At 44.3% G+C, this 16854-nt stretch overlaps 1 protein-coding gene across 1 annotated transcript in view; it reads right to left on the bottom strand.

The window, feature by feature from the left end:
• TP53BP2 (tumor protein p53 binding protein 2) overlaps positions 1 to 16611 on the bottom strand; it is a 49670-nt gene extending 33059 nt beyond the window's left edge. The window contains exon 1 of the mRNA XM_026094590.2: positions 16230 to 16611. Within this exon, the coding sequence (XP_025950375.2) occupies positions 16230 to 16256 (27 nt within the window). The 5' untranslated portion in view covers positions 16257 to 16611. The remainder of the gene's footprint in view (positions 1 to 16229) is intronic.
• Between the last annotated feature and the right edge of the window lie 243 nt (positions 16612 to 16854).

The raw sequence follows: 16854 nt of genomic DNA, 5'->3' as shown, positions 1-16854 counted from the left end.
GCAATTCGGCTCCCGCCTGCTCCACTGCCTGCTTATCTGCAAGCACTCCAGGGTAGCCTGCTCCTGCCTGGCTATGTTTAAACCTAGGGGAAGCACTCAGGAGAAAGCACGCATCGCAGAGACTTCTGGATCTCCAGAGAAGGCTGGACGAGGTAAAGAAGCTGGTGTGAACCCCACAATCCTGCTATGGCTCCTTGGCAGAAGCCATAACACCCGATGGCTGCTGTGACTTGCACTACCTCGCAATGGGACCCCCAAAATTCATCCTTCCCCGAGAACAATTCAAGTGCAACACCTACTAACCACTCTACCAACCACTTCATATTCCTGTTTGACCTCCATGCAGCAGCAACAGACACGGGGAACAAGAATACTTTGATGGCACTAATTCAGAAGTTTGAATCCTGTAGATTACACCAAGCTAGAGAGTAAAGTGGTCTCTTCCTCCTCCCTGAAGTTGAAGATGTTAAGATAGCTTTACCTAAGTATCCATGAAGTAATAAGGAAAGAAAGAACAACATGCAAAAGGTAAATGAAACTCACCTTCAAGCTAGGCACAAACGAAAGAGCTAAAAAAAAAAAAAAAAAAAAAAAAAAAAGCCCACACCACACCACCACAAAACTCACACAACCACACACACCACCACAACCCATCATGAATCTCAGTCAGATCTTCCATTTCTCTTAAGATAGCATCCAGGCAGATAGTGAAGTATCTGACAATTCCATACAGCCTTGGATAGGGGGTTTTCCCTCCCTTAAACTTATAAGGGCCGAGTTTTAGGAACGCCCAGCTCACAGGCTGAGCACTATCAAAAGGAAGCCGGCCCTCTAACTAGACTCTGTTTGCTTCTCTCTGCAAGATGCTGCCTGACGATGTGTCTCACAGTTCTTCTTGCCTCATCTATTTGGACAGATAGATGCTGTTATCACATTGGATCATATTTATCACAGTTGAATCAATCTGTATTCAGTACAAAGTTTTAAAAAGGATATAATTTAGAGACCATTTATTTGTCCGTATCAATTTCCAGATGTTGCAATAGTGCTTAAACAAGTCTGCTCAGGTGTAAGAAAACGTGCTCCATGCCCTGCTCCTCCCATGCTGGCTCCCTGCACTACACAAAAAACTATCGCACTGCTCTGCTTTTGGATAAAAGCAACAAGAAATCCCCCAACTCTTTTTTCCCCCCAAGCTGTACTCCCTATTTATAAATACTGCAAAGCTTTAAAATGTGAAAGCATCCCAGCAGCGTGGCATATTTACAAGGAACCAGGATACATTGTGCCTCTGGTGAAGCTGCTCCTAAAGTAGCATCGCAGCTTTCAGCTGACTGTGCTGTATAGCTTAGAAAATAAAAGTTTGCATTTATGGAGCCACCAAATGAGGCAGTTCGATCGAAGGCACCAAGGGCATCAAAGGGATGACCAAGGACACATCAGCTAAAGCAAGAGACCATTTTTGCAAGAAGGCTGTGATGCATGATTTACAAGCAACTGAATGGCAAAGCGGAACACAGAGCATATGGGAGGACTTTAAAAGCCTTAATAAAGCCTGCCACTTAAGACACAAATCTAAGAAAATCCAGATTGGTATGAAGGACAACACGTAGTCCTCTGAACATGAAATATACCTTTTAGTTTCAAGCCATATTATTTATGCATCACCTCCCAATATAGCCACTAAGTCTGCGTTGTAACACGCCCAGGAACAGGAAGAGAACATAGCAAGAAAAGCAACCAAAAAAGGAGGACAGATGAAGCCATCAATTAAAGCAAGTCACACCCCAGTTTATAACCGTCCATCTACCTCCTCTGCAGGTCACTTCCAAATATCCTTATATTTGCCAGCAACTCTGACCCATTTCTTGTTAAGCTCAGCGACATGACCATTTCATACAGTTTCATGGATATTAAATAGAGCATAACAGGTCTCAACATCTGCCAATAAGTTTTCAACTTAAACCGAAACATTTCAGAACAGAGAGCTCTACATAAGCGCCAGTCTCTGTGACCAAACTGCATTTTGACTCCTGCACTGTCATATTAAAAAACAAAAACCTTCTTCCAAAACTGTTTGAAATACAAGTTTTAAATGTGTGAGGAAACATACACATTACAATTTACATCCATCCAAGGAGATACCATTTCATATCGAAGACTAATCACCTCTGCCTTGGATCAGAAGACCTCGACTATTGATTAAAAGGTTGGAAAAATGCAAATACAACTTACTCTTCATTTCAGCTTTGACGGTATTTCTGTAAGGATCAGATCTGTCTCTTATAAAATATTATATACAAATCAAGAATTCATTGACAATGTTGACTTAACCCTGTTTTTCTGTATTTGTGTAATCCCTAACCTCATACGGTCTTTTCCTGTTTACCATACAATATGCAAGACGAACTATGGCATCTACTCACACAGCATTTTTCAACTTCAAAGCAGTCTATAACCAGTAAGTCTTGACACAAGCAAGCAGTTTCCCACTTTACAGACAGTGAAACTGAGGCACAAAACACTGCGATGACAGAGGCAAGAACATCATTTGGTAGCCAAACAAGCATACTGCTTCTGGAAACCATGATTCATTTCATTACCGCGCATTAGAACTGAATACATAATTCTGCACCACAATTCCATATTCCCTGAGGTTTAGAGTGAGCCCTAATATCCTTGAATCACAGAATACTTGTGCTATTTTTTTTAAATATATTTCCATAACACAGCTAAGTAATAGTCTTTGCTGGAATAACAAATTTTCTTTGATCCCGCTTTTAGGGAAGCATTAAAAGTCACTCTTAAGGTTAATGAGGCAATGTTCTTCAGTAATACTCTATTGTTGTCTGAGTTATATCTACTAAATCAGACTGCGAATGCTTCAAGATAGGCACCACATCTTCCTACAACATGGAGAGCACAGACACCTGACATGCTGTCTAGATAAGCCTCCAAAAAGGGGATCAGAGCACGCCCTTCAATGGCTTTTCCCACACACACTGTGGTTACACAGCAGCAATATATATCAATACTGAAAAGCCATTGTTTCAGACGTGAAATAGCTTTTTTTTTAAAACACTGCGTGGTATGGGAAAGAATTACAATAACATAATATTACATCCTGAACTAAAATGTATTTTTAGAAGTTAATTTTAGTTAGCTTAAAAAAAAAAGAAACTAGAAACATATAATTTTCAGAATGACGAGATTAACTATTAAATTTCAAGCACAGATGACAGAAACAAGAAATAACTGCTTCCACCCACAGACCTGATATCCAAAGTTCTTACCAGAAGCGAATCTTTTCTGGTAAATATAAAATCCCTTTAAACAAAGAGTTTTAAATAGAAGCATTACAACTTACCTAGCGGGAACACTGATGCTGCACCTTCCTAGACAACCTCGAAGAAATCAGCTGCTAAAACAGATATTTTTGCTGACTTGATGCAACTTTCCAAACAAGAGAAGACAGCCAGTACAAAGGCAGTTTTTCATGTTGTGATAAACCGCATTCTGCGCTGGTTCATAGTTACAGCTCTCAATTTAATGTGACGGACACCTCAATAATAAAGTGCTTCTATGATTCCTTCACATCAAGTTCCCCAGAACCTTAAAAGAGCCCTTCAGGAGGCAACACACTCACTTATTGTGCCTAAGGATTAAGGTACGCAGAAGATTAAGGTACGCAAAGGATTATGTAATAGACTTAATAGAAGACAGGGACACAGGATGATTGTTACCACTGACTCTTTCCATATTCAGCTGTTCAATAAAGAGAGCTTTAGCAGAGATGCAGAGTAAAGTTTAATATTTACCTGTAGCCACACCTGAACAGATGGAGTTAGGTTCTTTCTGTCTCATCCACTGCATGCACTACTCTGTTTATATTGCACTGGCTTTTCGCCATAAACCTGAGAAAGGAAGTTGTGATGCAAGGTAGATGGAGTACAGTAGGAAGCACCATGCAATTGTTAAGACCATTCCCAGTCTATATAAAGAACAGCCTTTTTCCCTTTTAATTGTATCACAGGAGAACACAGAACTCTCAGCCTTTACTCTCAAAGACATGGTAAGTTACTGTTTGTATAAATTATTTAAATATAAGTATATTATGTATTTGTACTTTATCTTCCGTAAAAACATCTATTTTCCCAGGATTTAAAAATAATGTACATCCATGTGGATTTTTGATGGGGGAGGAAAGTAGGAAACAGCAAAGAGGCAGCTCCCCCTTCCCCCCCCCTTTTTTTTTTTTTAAACGCAGAGAGAACAGAATGAAAGCCATCTGCTTTTGGTATACGCTAGTTAAATTGGGCAAAAGCTATAGCACAAACATCAATCTCTGCCATACTTCATCTCACCACCAGGCCCTGAATCATCATTAGGGAAATCTGAAGATTTCTAGGAAAACAGTCTCTGAGTTCTCGCCAAACACAGTTACCATCTGAAATCAATGCATCTAGGTTTGTGACCATCCCACTTCATGAGCTGTAACTTTGAAGCACCGAGTTTTAACTGTCTTCAATTCAGAATTACAAACCGAGGAGGATGCAATTACAATCTTCATGCCAAACTTCACAGAAAACCATCATCTTCTGCATCTCTTAGTTTAGCCATATTGGTTTTGTGAAGTCTGTCCGGCATTGTGTAAGGCCAGTAAACCCCGGATTCCTGATCTAAAACCCTACTGAAGGGGGGAGGATGTTGAGACAAGGCCGTTAAGAAAAGATCTTTCCAAACTAAGGCTTTTACTTTGAATCCAAGTTATATTTTTCTGACTTAACATTTCTCTTCAGTCATACTCATACAACCAAGAAAAAATTCACACCTGCCATAAGCCAGACATCAGAAAGATCCAGACAAATAAAGCTTACTATTCTGGATGAATACTAAAAACAGGAGCACCACACTCCCACGCACCCCATGCTCCTCAGCTGATTTACCAACCGGCACTGAAGACAAGGCTGTCTCAGATCAAGGGTGGCATTTAAAGCTACTTATACTTTTGCACTGCTGGTATTCATTGCAATATCAGCATTCAGCACAAAGAAACATTCTGAAAGATATGGGTCAGGTTTTTAAAGAAATATAGATTAAACTGGTTCAAATAACATATTTAAGAAACTACAGTCCTTTAGTGAACATTCACTTTTGCTGACACATCAAGTATAGCTTGTTTTGTTCAAATATGAATCCCTGCTTGGATTTACACCAATTCAGTTAAACAACTGCAGGAATTCATGGCAAACAAATCCTGAAGACATTCTTCTCATTGTGCCACACCACAGCATGTTCACGCATCTATTCCTGCTGCCACCTATGCTTACAAGTCCCTCTCCTCCGCACAGCCCCTTCAAGGACTCTCCCCCTTTCTCCATTGGGAAGCTTCCTCCCAAAATGCGCGGTCATGGCTCCTTAGAGACACCGCTTTTGGACTATTAGCCACTTCATAAGGACGCAGTGCAAATCACCTGGCAGAAAAATAAGCCTACATGCAACATTTGGACTTGTATTGTTGGTGTCCTAGTTGGAGCTTGCTCCTCCTCTTCCTGGAGTCCACAAAAGGAGAATAGGGCCGTTGGACGCTTGCCCCTCATCCCCTCTGCCTCATCTTCTCTGTTCAGCACCAAGTTAAGAACACTTAGAATACGAGGAGAAAGCAATTAATAGTATTGTCAGGCACACACAGACACACACAGAAGACCACGTAATTCTTACAATAATTACTACAGACTGCTGTCATTTCCCAGAGTAACATACACAGTACAACCAGAGGGGCTTACCATTGCTCCTCCTCCCATCTTTCAGTGCAGCAACGCACATCGCAACTAAGAGAAGACCCTAAAGCCAAGGCAACATCCAAGCATAATGAGCTGGGTTATGAACTCAAACTCAAGCCTGAATCATCTCAATTTGCTCTACTTGCGTCAAACCCAGAAGCAGTATTTGTACAAAAACAAATAAAGAAATAAATAAAATAAAGAGAAGACACTAAGCTGCTCCTGCTGAGCGAGAGCCTTAGGTCCCCCCCATTGGGAATATATGTTACCCCTCTTCTAGGGTCCTGGATGGCTGGAGGTCAGTAAAAAGCCTGCAGGCCTTTGGGACACTGTTGAGAACTGTGCTTCTCAGAATAGTCCATTGAGATGCATGTATGTTCCTGCAACAAAAAGAAAGCCTAATACTTTTTTGTGCAGCCGAAGAAGATTTTGTACAAGCCAGGACCGTTTAAGAGCAAAAGGGAAGTTACACCCACTTCAGGGTGGAAAGTGAATTTAGCACAACCTACACCTAAACAGCACAGACTATCACAGTAAACCAGCAGCTACACCACCCACGCTGTACCACCTGCTGGTTAACTAAAAGCAGCAACTCTTTACTGGGTTTAGAAGTACTTATTTTCTACTTTTCCAGCTCACACATAATAATCTTGCTGATAAAAAGAGAATCGACATTCACACCAGGAAGCACTCCACCTCAGCCCACCAGAACACGCAAGCCAAACCCACATTTATCACGCAACAAGTGCCTGACACACAGATCAAACAAATTTATTACCTTTCATTTACCGACAACAGGGACCTTTCTGGGAGTGCCCATGGAGGAGGCAAAGGAAAGGAGGGAGCATTAAAGTAAAAGAAAGATTTCTTCTGTGAATTGCTGTCCATCGCCTGAACAGTTTGAAAAAAAATACATTGACTAAGAAAAGGGAAGCTTTGGGATTTAGTAGTAAAACAGAACAAATCATGTGGTAAGTTAGAACTTGAGGAGGAAAATGAAAAAAAAAAAAAAAGAGAAGCACAGAACGATGGTTTTCTCCAATCCCAACAACTTCATAGAAATGAGAATGAGACCAGCGCCAAACACTGCTGAAAATACTACTCCTTATGTCAAGTTGGTCACTCCTCTAGGAAGACAGCTGCCAGAGTCTCCAAGTCCTACCTCCATGAAATAGGTCTCCGAAACACTATGAAAATGCTTGTGACATGCACAGGTAGCTCAGAGGACACACCATTTCTGCCACCTGAAACAACCATACATGCTTAACCACATGGGTAGTGCTGCCTGGGGAAAGTTACAGGATATATTGGTTGGGCTGTTCTGTGATACAGGCCGACCAGTCTGGTACCCTGAAGTGTGTTAAAGCATGAAATTCAGGGGCACTACAGCGCAGCACAGGCTGACATCTCCTTTCTGCCACAACTGCTAAAATACGCTGTTCAGCCTTCTACCTCCATGATCAACAAAAAGGGCGGTGGGGGGGGAAAGAATTTCAGGAGCACATACCAGAACACGCTTTACTGCTTTCAAAGGCAGCGCTGGCTTCCTATATATTTGCCTCCAGGAAGCAGAGGAAATAGAGTTATATAGAGCTTCTCACCCTCAGCAGGATTATTACATGGCTGTGTTAGTCCGACTTGATCCTGGCAGCAAATGAGAATGCCCAAAGACCCAAATGGAGGGGGATTTCTCCACTAGCTCCGGAGAGGCCAAGGAAAGCAAAAAGTACCATCTGATTGCTACAGCCGAGCTGACCTAAATGGTGAGCAGCCAGAGGTGACAGACATGCTTGTCCCAAATCCCTCTCCATTATGTCAGATTATACAGCCACATGGCAAATCACTTCAATAATGTAAGCTTTTTGGTTCCTTTTTGCCTTTAGCATAGGTGGTTTTTCTTCCAGTCAGCCAAGTGACCCAACTCCTTGCTAAATTCAAGGGGAAGCTACAAAGGCACGTGGCTTTGGGAGGGGATGCAAAACTCAAAGGAACAAAGTAGCATCCTACCATTAAATTAATTAGGCGTAACGTGGCACCATACTTGTGCAGAAGGGCAGCCCTTTCCAGTTCACCACTGGTTCTGGCTGGGAACACGCTCCTGCTGCGATAAAAGCAGGCCCTGAAGAATGAGCTTCACTTGTCCACCAGCGCACTGAGATCCAGCAGCTCCTACATGGCAAGGGGTCCATCAACACAGCCAACAGGACCGTCAAAGACAGCCACTACAAAACATCTATGCTTGGTAGCCACATCTGTTGACACCAACAGCTGAAGTTATTGTTCAAAGCCATAAAAAAGAGCTTTTGTCCTACCTCTGAGCTGCAAACATGCAGGAAGACCTTAGTAACAGTACGTATACTGGATAATACCACTACAGCTACAGTGGCACACATTTAATTGGCCCAGAAGACACGCTGAGGTTTTGCATCCAAGCACACAGATCTTTTTGTTATTTTGCAAATTAAAAGGGACCAGTGGGGCTATTCCAACTCAAAAAGTGATAAATGGCCTAGTCAGGTACATTGCAATAGCAGAAATGGGAAAGAGAAATCTCGCCCCTCCAGCCAGCCTTTTGGCCCACTGAGCACCCCACTCAACCTGATCCTGTAACATAGAGCTCCACAGACTTCGGCTTCCTTCGGGAATCATTCAGCTACTATTACAGCAGCTGCAGAAGAGTGGCAGATTGCACAGTTGATCACTGTCTGACAGGTTTTATTTAAGCACTGCTCACTCCCAAAGCCCTTTCCAGGCAACACAAGGCTCTACGCAGACCTACTGGCTAAGAAGTGAGGGAAGGGAGAGCAGCTCCTCAGAGCAAGGCAGCCAGCTTGCTGCGTGGCTGTGTGCGTTGTCACAAGCAAAATCACGACAGAGATCTTTGAGGATGGCTTCATGTGAAATGCTGCTCACTGAGACGATGTTACAGCTACTTTTAATGAACAGAACAGAGTATGAATTTATCAGATAAAATTGTCATTTATTACAGGGCTCCTCAACAGGATTCTGGGACCTCCAGAAAATGTTTCTTTCAGCCTACTACTAGTTGCCTATTCATTCAGCTTCCCTAGAGGTAAAAAACATTTTCTCTAACCCAGCCTCACTAACTGCTATTTCCAGTCTAAGCACCCTAACAGTGTTTTCCTACAATACTGGGAAATCACACAGCAGAAAGGCCCTGCGGGCAAGACCCAGATTCAATGGCACAGGAGTAACGACGCAAAAGCAAGAAGCACATGGTGCTCTTTCCACAGCTTCCCTACACAAACCCTTACTCGTAGCAAAGTGTTCTCGAAAGGCTGGAAGATGCACTGTGTTTTATCAACGATAACGTGGCTACGCGTGCGTGGGGAGGGGGCTGCAGGACAAGCAGGTAACGCTCTTCAGAAATGCTACTCGTACAGGAGCCGCAGCCCAGTTGCTTGCTCTGTCATTTCTGGTATTTAACAAGGGAGTTTCACGTCATTCTCCAAGGAGGTCTGGAATATTTTGCTTGGCCCTACACGCTGTCTGTGCTCTCTCACAACTCTGCCGCCTCTCTCTCTCTCTTTTTTACATGCAGAAATTGGTCACATGCCCCGCTATATCAGATAATTTTGCCTGAAACACTTCACTAGGCTGAAAGACACCCACCGTCTTACCACTGCTTAAAATGGAGATATTCTAGGGATCCCACCCTTAGAGGGTCTTCCCAGCACTGGGATGTCTAAAGATGGTAAGGATGGATTTCCCTTTCCTGGAGCAGCCAGGGCAGGAGACATCAGTTGCTGCTCTGCATGACCCTGATACTGGCCTGGCTGAGGCTGTGCATTCAGGCAGCACACACTTATGTCAGATGGAGAGAAGGGTGAATAGAGATGTTTGGACACACTGCAAAAAATGGACCAGACAGGCTACTGCTTTCAAGCAGCAAGAGAGTTACCGCTGAACGATAACTGCACATCGGTATCACAGAAGCAGCTGAGTAAGAGCCCCAGTTACAGGGAGTAAGATCCTTCCTGTGCATTTCAGTCGGACTTGCTCACCCAGCCACTTTGCACAACATCAACTTTGGCCAGCACAGCTAAGGGATAGGGGGTTAGACCTGCCTGTGCACCGATGAAGAGGCTTGTGGAAACCCCCAAAGGTGACAGTCATTTTCCATAAGGCCAAGCCTCTACACCCTGTGAACACAAGAGGAACGCCCTACATCAGTGTCTACGTCTCGATTTCTGGCTCCTCATTTGGATGTTGCAAGCCTGCAACTTATTTACAGGCCTGCAGGCTGCCGCCCTGCTGCAGTGCCAAAGCACGGAGGTGGTCCCGTGCCACACAGGGGCAGAGTGGAAACACGAGAGGGTTAAAAAAGAAGCCACTGAAGAAGATCTCAGGAAACAATTTTCCTCTTTTAAAGGACAGAATGAAACTTAAGGTAAGAACAGCAGACAATTCCAGAGACTTTCATTTAACTCTCGATCTAAAGAAACAATGGAGTTTAGCACTTTATTGCAAGAGGGGAGAACTAGTAATCTAAACTTAGATACATATTGTTCTTTAGGCACTTAAACATCACAAAAGAGCGTTAAAAGACAAGGAAAAATTCTTAGCTCATTTCACAGAAAACAGGAATGCTTCTCGTATCCAAGATATGCCTTAAACAGTACGAGGGCAACATTCACTTTACACGCATATAAAGGATTTATGGATAAGCATCTCCCTTCAGGACTGTTCTCAAACATGGACCAGAATAAACTACTGCCACGGTTCTCTTACCATTTATGACTAACCCTGCAGAAGCAGGAACACAGGAGATTTAGGTGCTGAGGAGCCATAATTACTTTGAGAAAGCTAATAGAAGTCTGTCATGTGCAATGCAAGTATTCAATTTCAGCTACTCCACAACATACCAGTTGGTTTGACCCTACTAGAGCTCTGGTCTCCCAAATCCTGGGCTGCGCTCGCTGCATGACCTGGTCGCTTAACCTCCCTGCAGCTTAAGTTCCCTTTATTAAATGCTCTGATCCACCCCAGGAAGTATTCCAGAGACCAGATGTCCAATATTAAACAGTGACTCAAAATAATAACATGTCAGAAGCTTTTAAGTTAGTCATGTGAAAGTGTCCATGTTTTTCTTTAGTTCAGGTATTGTAACTATAATCTAGGTATCTTGCACAAAAAGGTTTTCCTGTATCTATTTCATAATCAGAGAGCTATGCAGAATGATGGATAAGTGCAGTACACATGTGATTTTAAATTTTATGTGCTTTATTTTGTGAAGTGATGACATGAAGCTGCAAGCATAGGATTAACCAAAAAACCTCAAGACAAAGGCAAGAAGTGTTCCCCTAATCCTCTTTTCTTAAAACGCATGCCATGAAGAGCCAAAGCAGTACACACAGCCTTCTGTCAAAGGATCTTCCCATATTAAGACCTGGAAGTACTGCTGTAGCATACAAGAAATTGGTACAGAACTGATGTGAATGATTTGCAGTGAATTACTGTCTCAAAAATAAAATTCTTGGTATTAACACCACAGCAACAAAAAACAAAGGGCTCTCATTGATACACAGCGGGGTTGCGTTAAACATTCGCGTAACGCTATTACTACAGTGAAACCACCGGTGAGGATGTAGGCATGACTAATTCTAAACACTAGCAGCTAGACCCAGAAAATTAATGATTAACAAAACACAAATAACAAAAACAAGTGGAAAACTGGTTTCTTCCTTTTTTACATTTTCAGCATCATGATAGTGTCATGATTACTGTTCTTTCCCCCCATTCGCTAACTGTTCCCTCTCCCTCAACACTTATCCTAAGCTACACAAGTAGTTATCCAGCACTGCTTTAAGTAATTTGGGGGTCTTTTATGTTCCACAGAAAAGCCTGAAACTTCTAAAACAGTTAAGCAACAGTGACTAAGACAATGAGGTATACTTCACACGATGTCCAGGATTTCTGGTAACCTTTACACATAATATCATCTGACTGGTTAGAACCTAAGATCAAAAAGATTGTGCCTGAGTCAGAAATGACTAAGCCAAGAGAAACCAGGCTTAAAGATAATAAAACTGAGAGCAAAAAATGAATTTTATCTACCCATTATGCTGCGAGTATGAGCACCCTTGAGTATCCAGGGTATTAAGCGAGTTTTCCCACTTCACCGGAAGCTGACGGTTCCCAGGTCAAAAGCCTCTTGGGGTTCCCGTGTTATCAGCGAGCTCGGGCAGACGGAAGCGAGTCCTCCTCCTGCTATGCCGTCGGGCCAGGAAAGGTAGCTCCAGTCAGTCTCCTTGGGGTTGTCTCGCTCCCCCAGTAGCACGACAGAATGTGTCCATCGTTAAACAAGCTCAATGACACGCACAGTGGGAGAGAAAGGAGAGTCCCCGAGGCAGACTGCTAACAAGGACAGCAGCCAGACAAACAGAACATTTCCAAGCCAGTTTCTTAATCAATAATTGGAAAGGAACGCTAGGCGTATTGCCATTTCAGAAGAATAACAAAATAGAAATAACCTTTATACCTGCCTCTTTTAAAGTCCAACTGACTTGCATGTAAATTAATCAGGTCACAATCTGTAAGGGATGCTCCATAAAAGCGTAGAGGTACGAAAGCGAAACAAACAGTCAGCTGTGCATTACTCAGCATCTAAGCAAACTACTTTAAACACTGAACACCACATTAAAGTGTTTGAATACAAGCACAATGCTAAAACTTTTAAATGACTAACATTAAGTAGAACTTCAGCAGTTAAAGAACACCCAATAGATACTAAATACTTCAACCAAATTAAGAGATGAAGCATACACTTAGAAGAGCTCACAGTCTGAAGTCCCATTTGTGCACTTAAATCCATGCTGGCAGACAAGGAAAACAGCATTACACAACTGATAAATCTGACTGGAGCTTAAATAATTAACAGACGACGGGGAATAGGACTGAGAACCTACTGATCACTTACTGGTATCATAATAAGTTACTAACCTCTGCCTAGGGGTCAGTTGATTTATAAACTTACAGATCTGCATCTTACAAAGTAGTAGAGATTCCTTCACGTTAAAATTTCATATCGTAAGCAGCAAGAAAAGTGTATGCAAAGATGGGCTACTACTACACTGTTACAGTAATTTAGCATCTATATGTTAGCTCCAGTGTAATTGTCTAAGTGAACAGGCAAAAATACTTTAATTGTAGCTTTTTATAAAAGTTTAAAGATATATTAAAAAAAAAAAAAAAAGACTCACACATCCACAAACTAGTGAGTATTCTGCAATGAAAATCTGTACTTTAAGTCATCCAGCACAGTACCTACTGGACATAACAATTCAGAGAATACAGTTTAGAACAAGGGATTCGAGAGACTCTGGAAGGACAAAACAACTGTTTACGGTATACAAGCTTAAATTAATTAGGAAAGAATGTGTGGCTACGCAGAAAATTCAGTTTTAGAAACTTAACATCATTTTCTGATGACAGAAGGCATTATTAATTTAGTAATTTAAGCACTGGAAACTGGAGTTTCCCAAGTTAGTTCCTAATCCTGACAATTTATCTGTGTGTCTGGATCCATGCTGATCTGCAGAAGGCTCCCTATAACTACTGCATGTAAGACAAATCATAAAACAGTATCTTGCACAGGTCAGCAAGGGGCTTTGTTTCAGTCTCAACACTTCCGTAGGCATTAAAGGGTAACTCAACAATCTGTGTCACCTCCTACTATCTGAAAAAAGCCATTTATTCAGCATGCATAATGACACAAATTTTTTCTCAATATATTCTTGTCTTTCAGGTAAGAGTGTAAAATGAGGGAGAGAAACTAATTATGCTGCAGAAAAAAATGCTATTTTTGAAAGTGTTTCCAGCTCCTTTTTACTAAATAGCACCAGTCAAACTCCCACAAGCCTTCAGCAGATGAAAGGTGAGACAACTTCACACAGCTCACCACTGTTAACCCTGTTATTACCTTCATCAGAACAGCTACGCACAAATTACTTCATATTACACCCTTATGCAGCCTTTTAATCACATTGTCTTGGCATATGGTTACAGCAGTAGTTTAGGTCCTATCTGTCATCACCACAAGGAAAACATTCCTATTTCAGGGTAGTGCCTAAGGAGTAGGAGTAGTTATTACAGCAGTTTCTAAGCTTTTCCCTGGCAACTACTCTAGAGGTGAATTCCTGCTGGGCTCATAAACGGCGTATGCCCTACTCGGGGTCATGAGCCCTGCTACATTATTTAATCCCACGTCCACATTACTTTCTGAAGCAGAGGAGAGACGGAACTAAAGCAGAGACTTAAAGTCTTATATAAACAATTTTATTTGTGGGGTGGAGAAGAGGAAAAGATGTGGTAAGAAATGTTAAGCAAAAAAACAAACAAACCAACCATCTTGCAGATGGTTTAGGGCCAGGCTACTATGACAGGGATGAAGATACTCATGCCCATGAACACCTCATTACTGCATAAAGAAAGAATTCAGATATCCTGCTCTCTCTCGATTTCTCTCAAAACCTTCTCTCCTCATCCCAAACTCTCTCAGCCTCCTCATAAACAGAAAGGAGAGTTAGTTCAGCTAAAGAAAACAGTCCATTAAAAAAAAAAAAACAGAAAATAAGAAGATGAGAAAATTTATAGAAATACTTGCAAGGAAGATAAATACTAAGAAATACTTTTAGAACTACAATTTTCACACTTTTGTGCTTACATTCATGTGCGTACACCTACTAGAAAAGGATGTTTTCAAAGTGGCAAGTAGCTGTTTAGGTGCCCAAGAGCCAGAGGAACAAAGCATTTTTGTAATATCACTCTGCACCATTTAATGTAATTTTTGGCAATCTCTTGCTGAAGACTATACCAAAACTCAGTTTTGTTTTTTAAGTGAATTCAAGTTCTAGTACTCAAAATACTTGTGCTTTATTTTCTTCAGCCAAATTCAGTTTTCACAAATCTCTGATTGTACACAGTAAGCACAACAGGAAAATGACTGTATCCATCCCTTTATTTGTGGGTTAAAAAACAGAATCATTAACGAGCTGCCTCATCAACCACAGAAAGTCTGAGCAATCAGGGCAATGCATACTCTGAAACTCTCACCTCCAAATGCTGATGGGATAAGCAACAGCAGTCTGTCTCTGAACAAGCTTGTTCCTCCTGTATTTGAATTCAGGGGCAAGAAATTGGCCAGCAACAGTATCTCTTGGAGATTTCACTGTCATATGAGGGTCCTCACTTAGCTCAGTTTTGACATCAGCTGAATTAACACCCTGCTATTGTATTTATTGCTTTTCTCTGAACTCTCCTCTGCAGGCAACAATACAGCTGCACAACACACCGGCTATTTCGTCTGTAGCTAGACTCATATTCCGTCTGTTCTTCTGTCATCAGTTACACTAATAAAGTCACCCAAGCTTCTTTAGTGTTCTGCTAGATTAAGTTACCTCTCATTATTCCCTCTTAATTGCAGAGGAAGAGCATCAGCGTGATAGGAAGGGAAAAAAAATAGAAGTAACAGCATCTCTGAGACATGCACAGCCTTCCAGCATAAGTCTTACTTTCATCTCCCAATACGGTGCCTCACTTGCTACAGGCAGCCCACCTGATTTGCTGCTGCAAGAATTAAAATGGAAATATCCTTTAATAGGAAAATGCTGTTCAAAAGGAGTACCTATGCTTGCAGAAATACTCGGTATCAACAGCTGTAACACAGGCCATATTACGGGGGGGGGGGGGAGTAGTGAGAATATTTAAGGGGAAAAAAAGTCAGCTAAGGAGGTATTGAGCTTGCTGGGATTTCCTGCACATATTGCAGTCTCTCAGGATGGCAGATGACGGATTTCATCCGGCATCCCAGTCGGCAAAACCGTCTTACTTCTAAAGAAGAGTGCCGAGGCAGCACTGTGTTCCCTCGCCCTCCGGTCTTTTGTGCCAAAAAGCGCACGCAGTCGCCACGCTACACTTTTCCCAACTTCGGTCGCTACAGATTCACGTTACGCTCCGACAGGACCGCGCTCGCTCCTCCCTGTCCCCCTTCAGAAGCGCCGAAAACCTCCCCCCTCCCGGGGCAGGCGCAGGCTGGGAAAACCTGGCGGCGAAACCCTCCGGCGGCTCCTCCCGGGGGCTCCGGCCGCCCGCGCCGCCCCCCGCCCGAGCGGGCCGGGCCGGGCGCTGGGGCCGCCCCGCGGGGCTCGTCTAACAAGTTGATCCCGGCGTGGAAAAAAGAAAAGAAAAGAAAAGAAAAGAAAAAGCCGCCAGCGGAGGGCGTGGGGGGGAGGGGAAGCCCGTGCGCGGCCGCGGAGCCGCCGCAGCCCAGCCGGGCGGGGGGTCGCCGCCCCTCACGACCGCGGGATCCATTTTCTCTCCCGCTCCGCCGCCGCCCCGGGCCCCGCCACAACTTTGCCCGCCCGCGGCCCCCCTTCCGCCGCCGCCGCCGGGCCGAGCCCGCGGCCCTGCCCGCCCGGGACTCACCGGCATCATCTTGGAGCCGAACCGCATGGGGGCGGCCGGGGCCGGGTCCCGCCGCCCGGGCCGAGGAGAGCGGCGGCCTGGCGAGGCGGAGCGGAGCGGCCCGCGCTGCGCCGCGCCGGGAGACCTGTTGCGGGAGGCGCCCTCTCTCCCTCCCTCCTCCGCCGCCGCCGCCGCTTTGTTGCCGCCGGGCGCTGCTCGCCCGCCGCCGCCGCCGCCCCCGACTCTGCTCCGAAACTAACCCCGGGCCGGCGAGGAGGAGCCGCCGAGCCGAGCCGAGCCGCGCCCCGCCCGCCGCCCTCCCCCGGGAGGGGCCGGGGCCGGGGCCGCCGGGAGGGGCTGCCCGGCCACGGGCGAGCGAAGGCGTCGACTTCCAGCGCCCCGCGCCGGGGCGGCACGGTGCCAGCCCCAGCCCCCGGGTAGGAGGGCACCGGAGGCGTGTAAACCCTCGCGGGTCACGTCCTCAGGGCCTCCCCGCACCGCCAGGCCCAGGGGAGGGCCCGGCCCGCGGTGAGCGGGCACGGACACAGCGGCAGCCAGCCTCTGCCCCGGAGAGCTCACAGCCCGGGTAGGACAAACACGGATGCGGAGCCACTGGTCAAGGTCACCCAGCACTTAGACACCAGAG

This window comes from Dromaius novaehollandiae, chromosome 3 (assembly GCF_036370855.1).
Source record: "Dromaius novaehollandiae isolate bDroNov1 chromosome 3, bDroNov1.hap1, whole genome shotgun sequence".
In the NCBI taxonomy this organism is placed as follows: domain Eukaryota; kingdom Metazoa; phylum Chordata; class Aves; order Casuariiformes; family Dromaiidae; genus Dromaius; species Dromaius novaehollandiae.
This window is presented reverse-complemented; position numbering and strand designations above follow the sequence as displayed.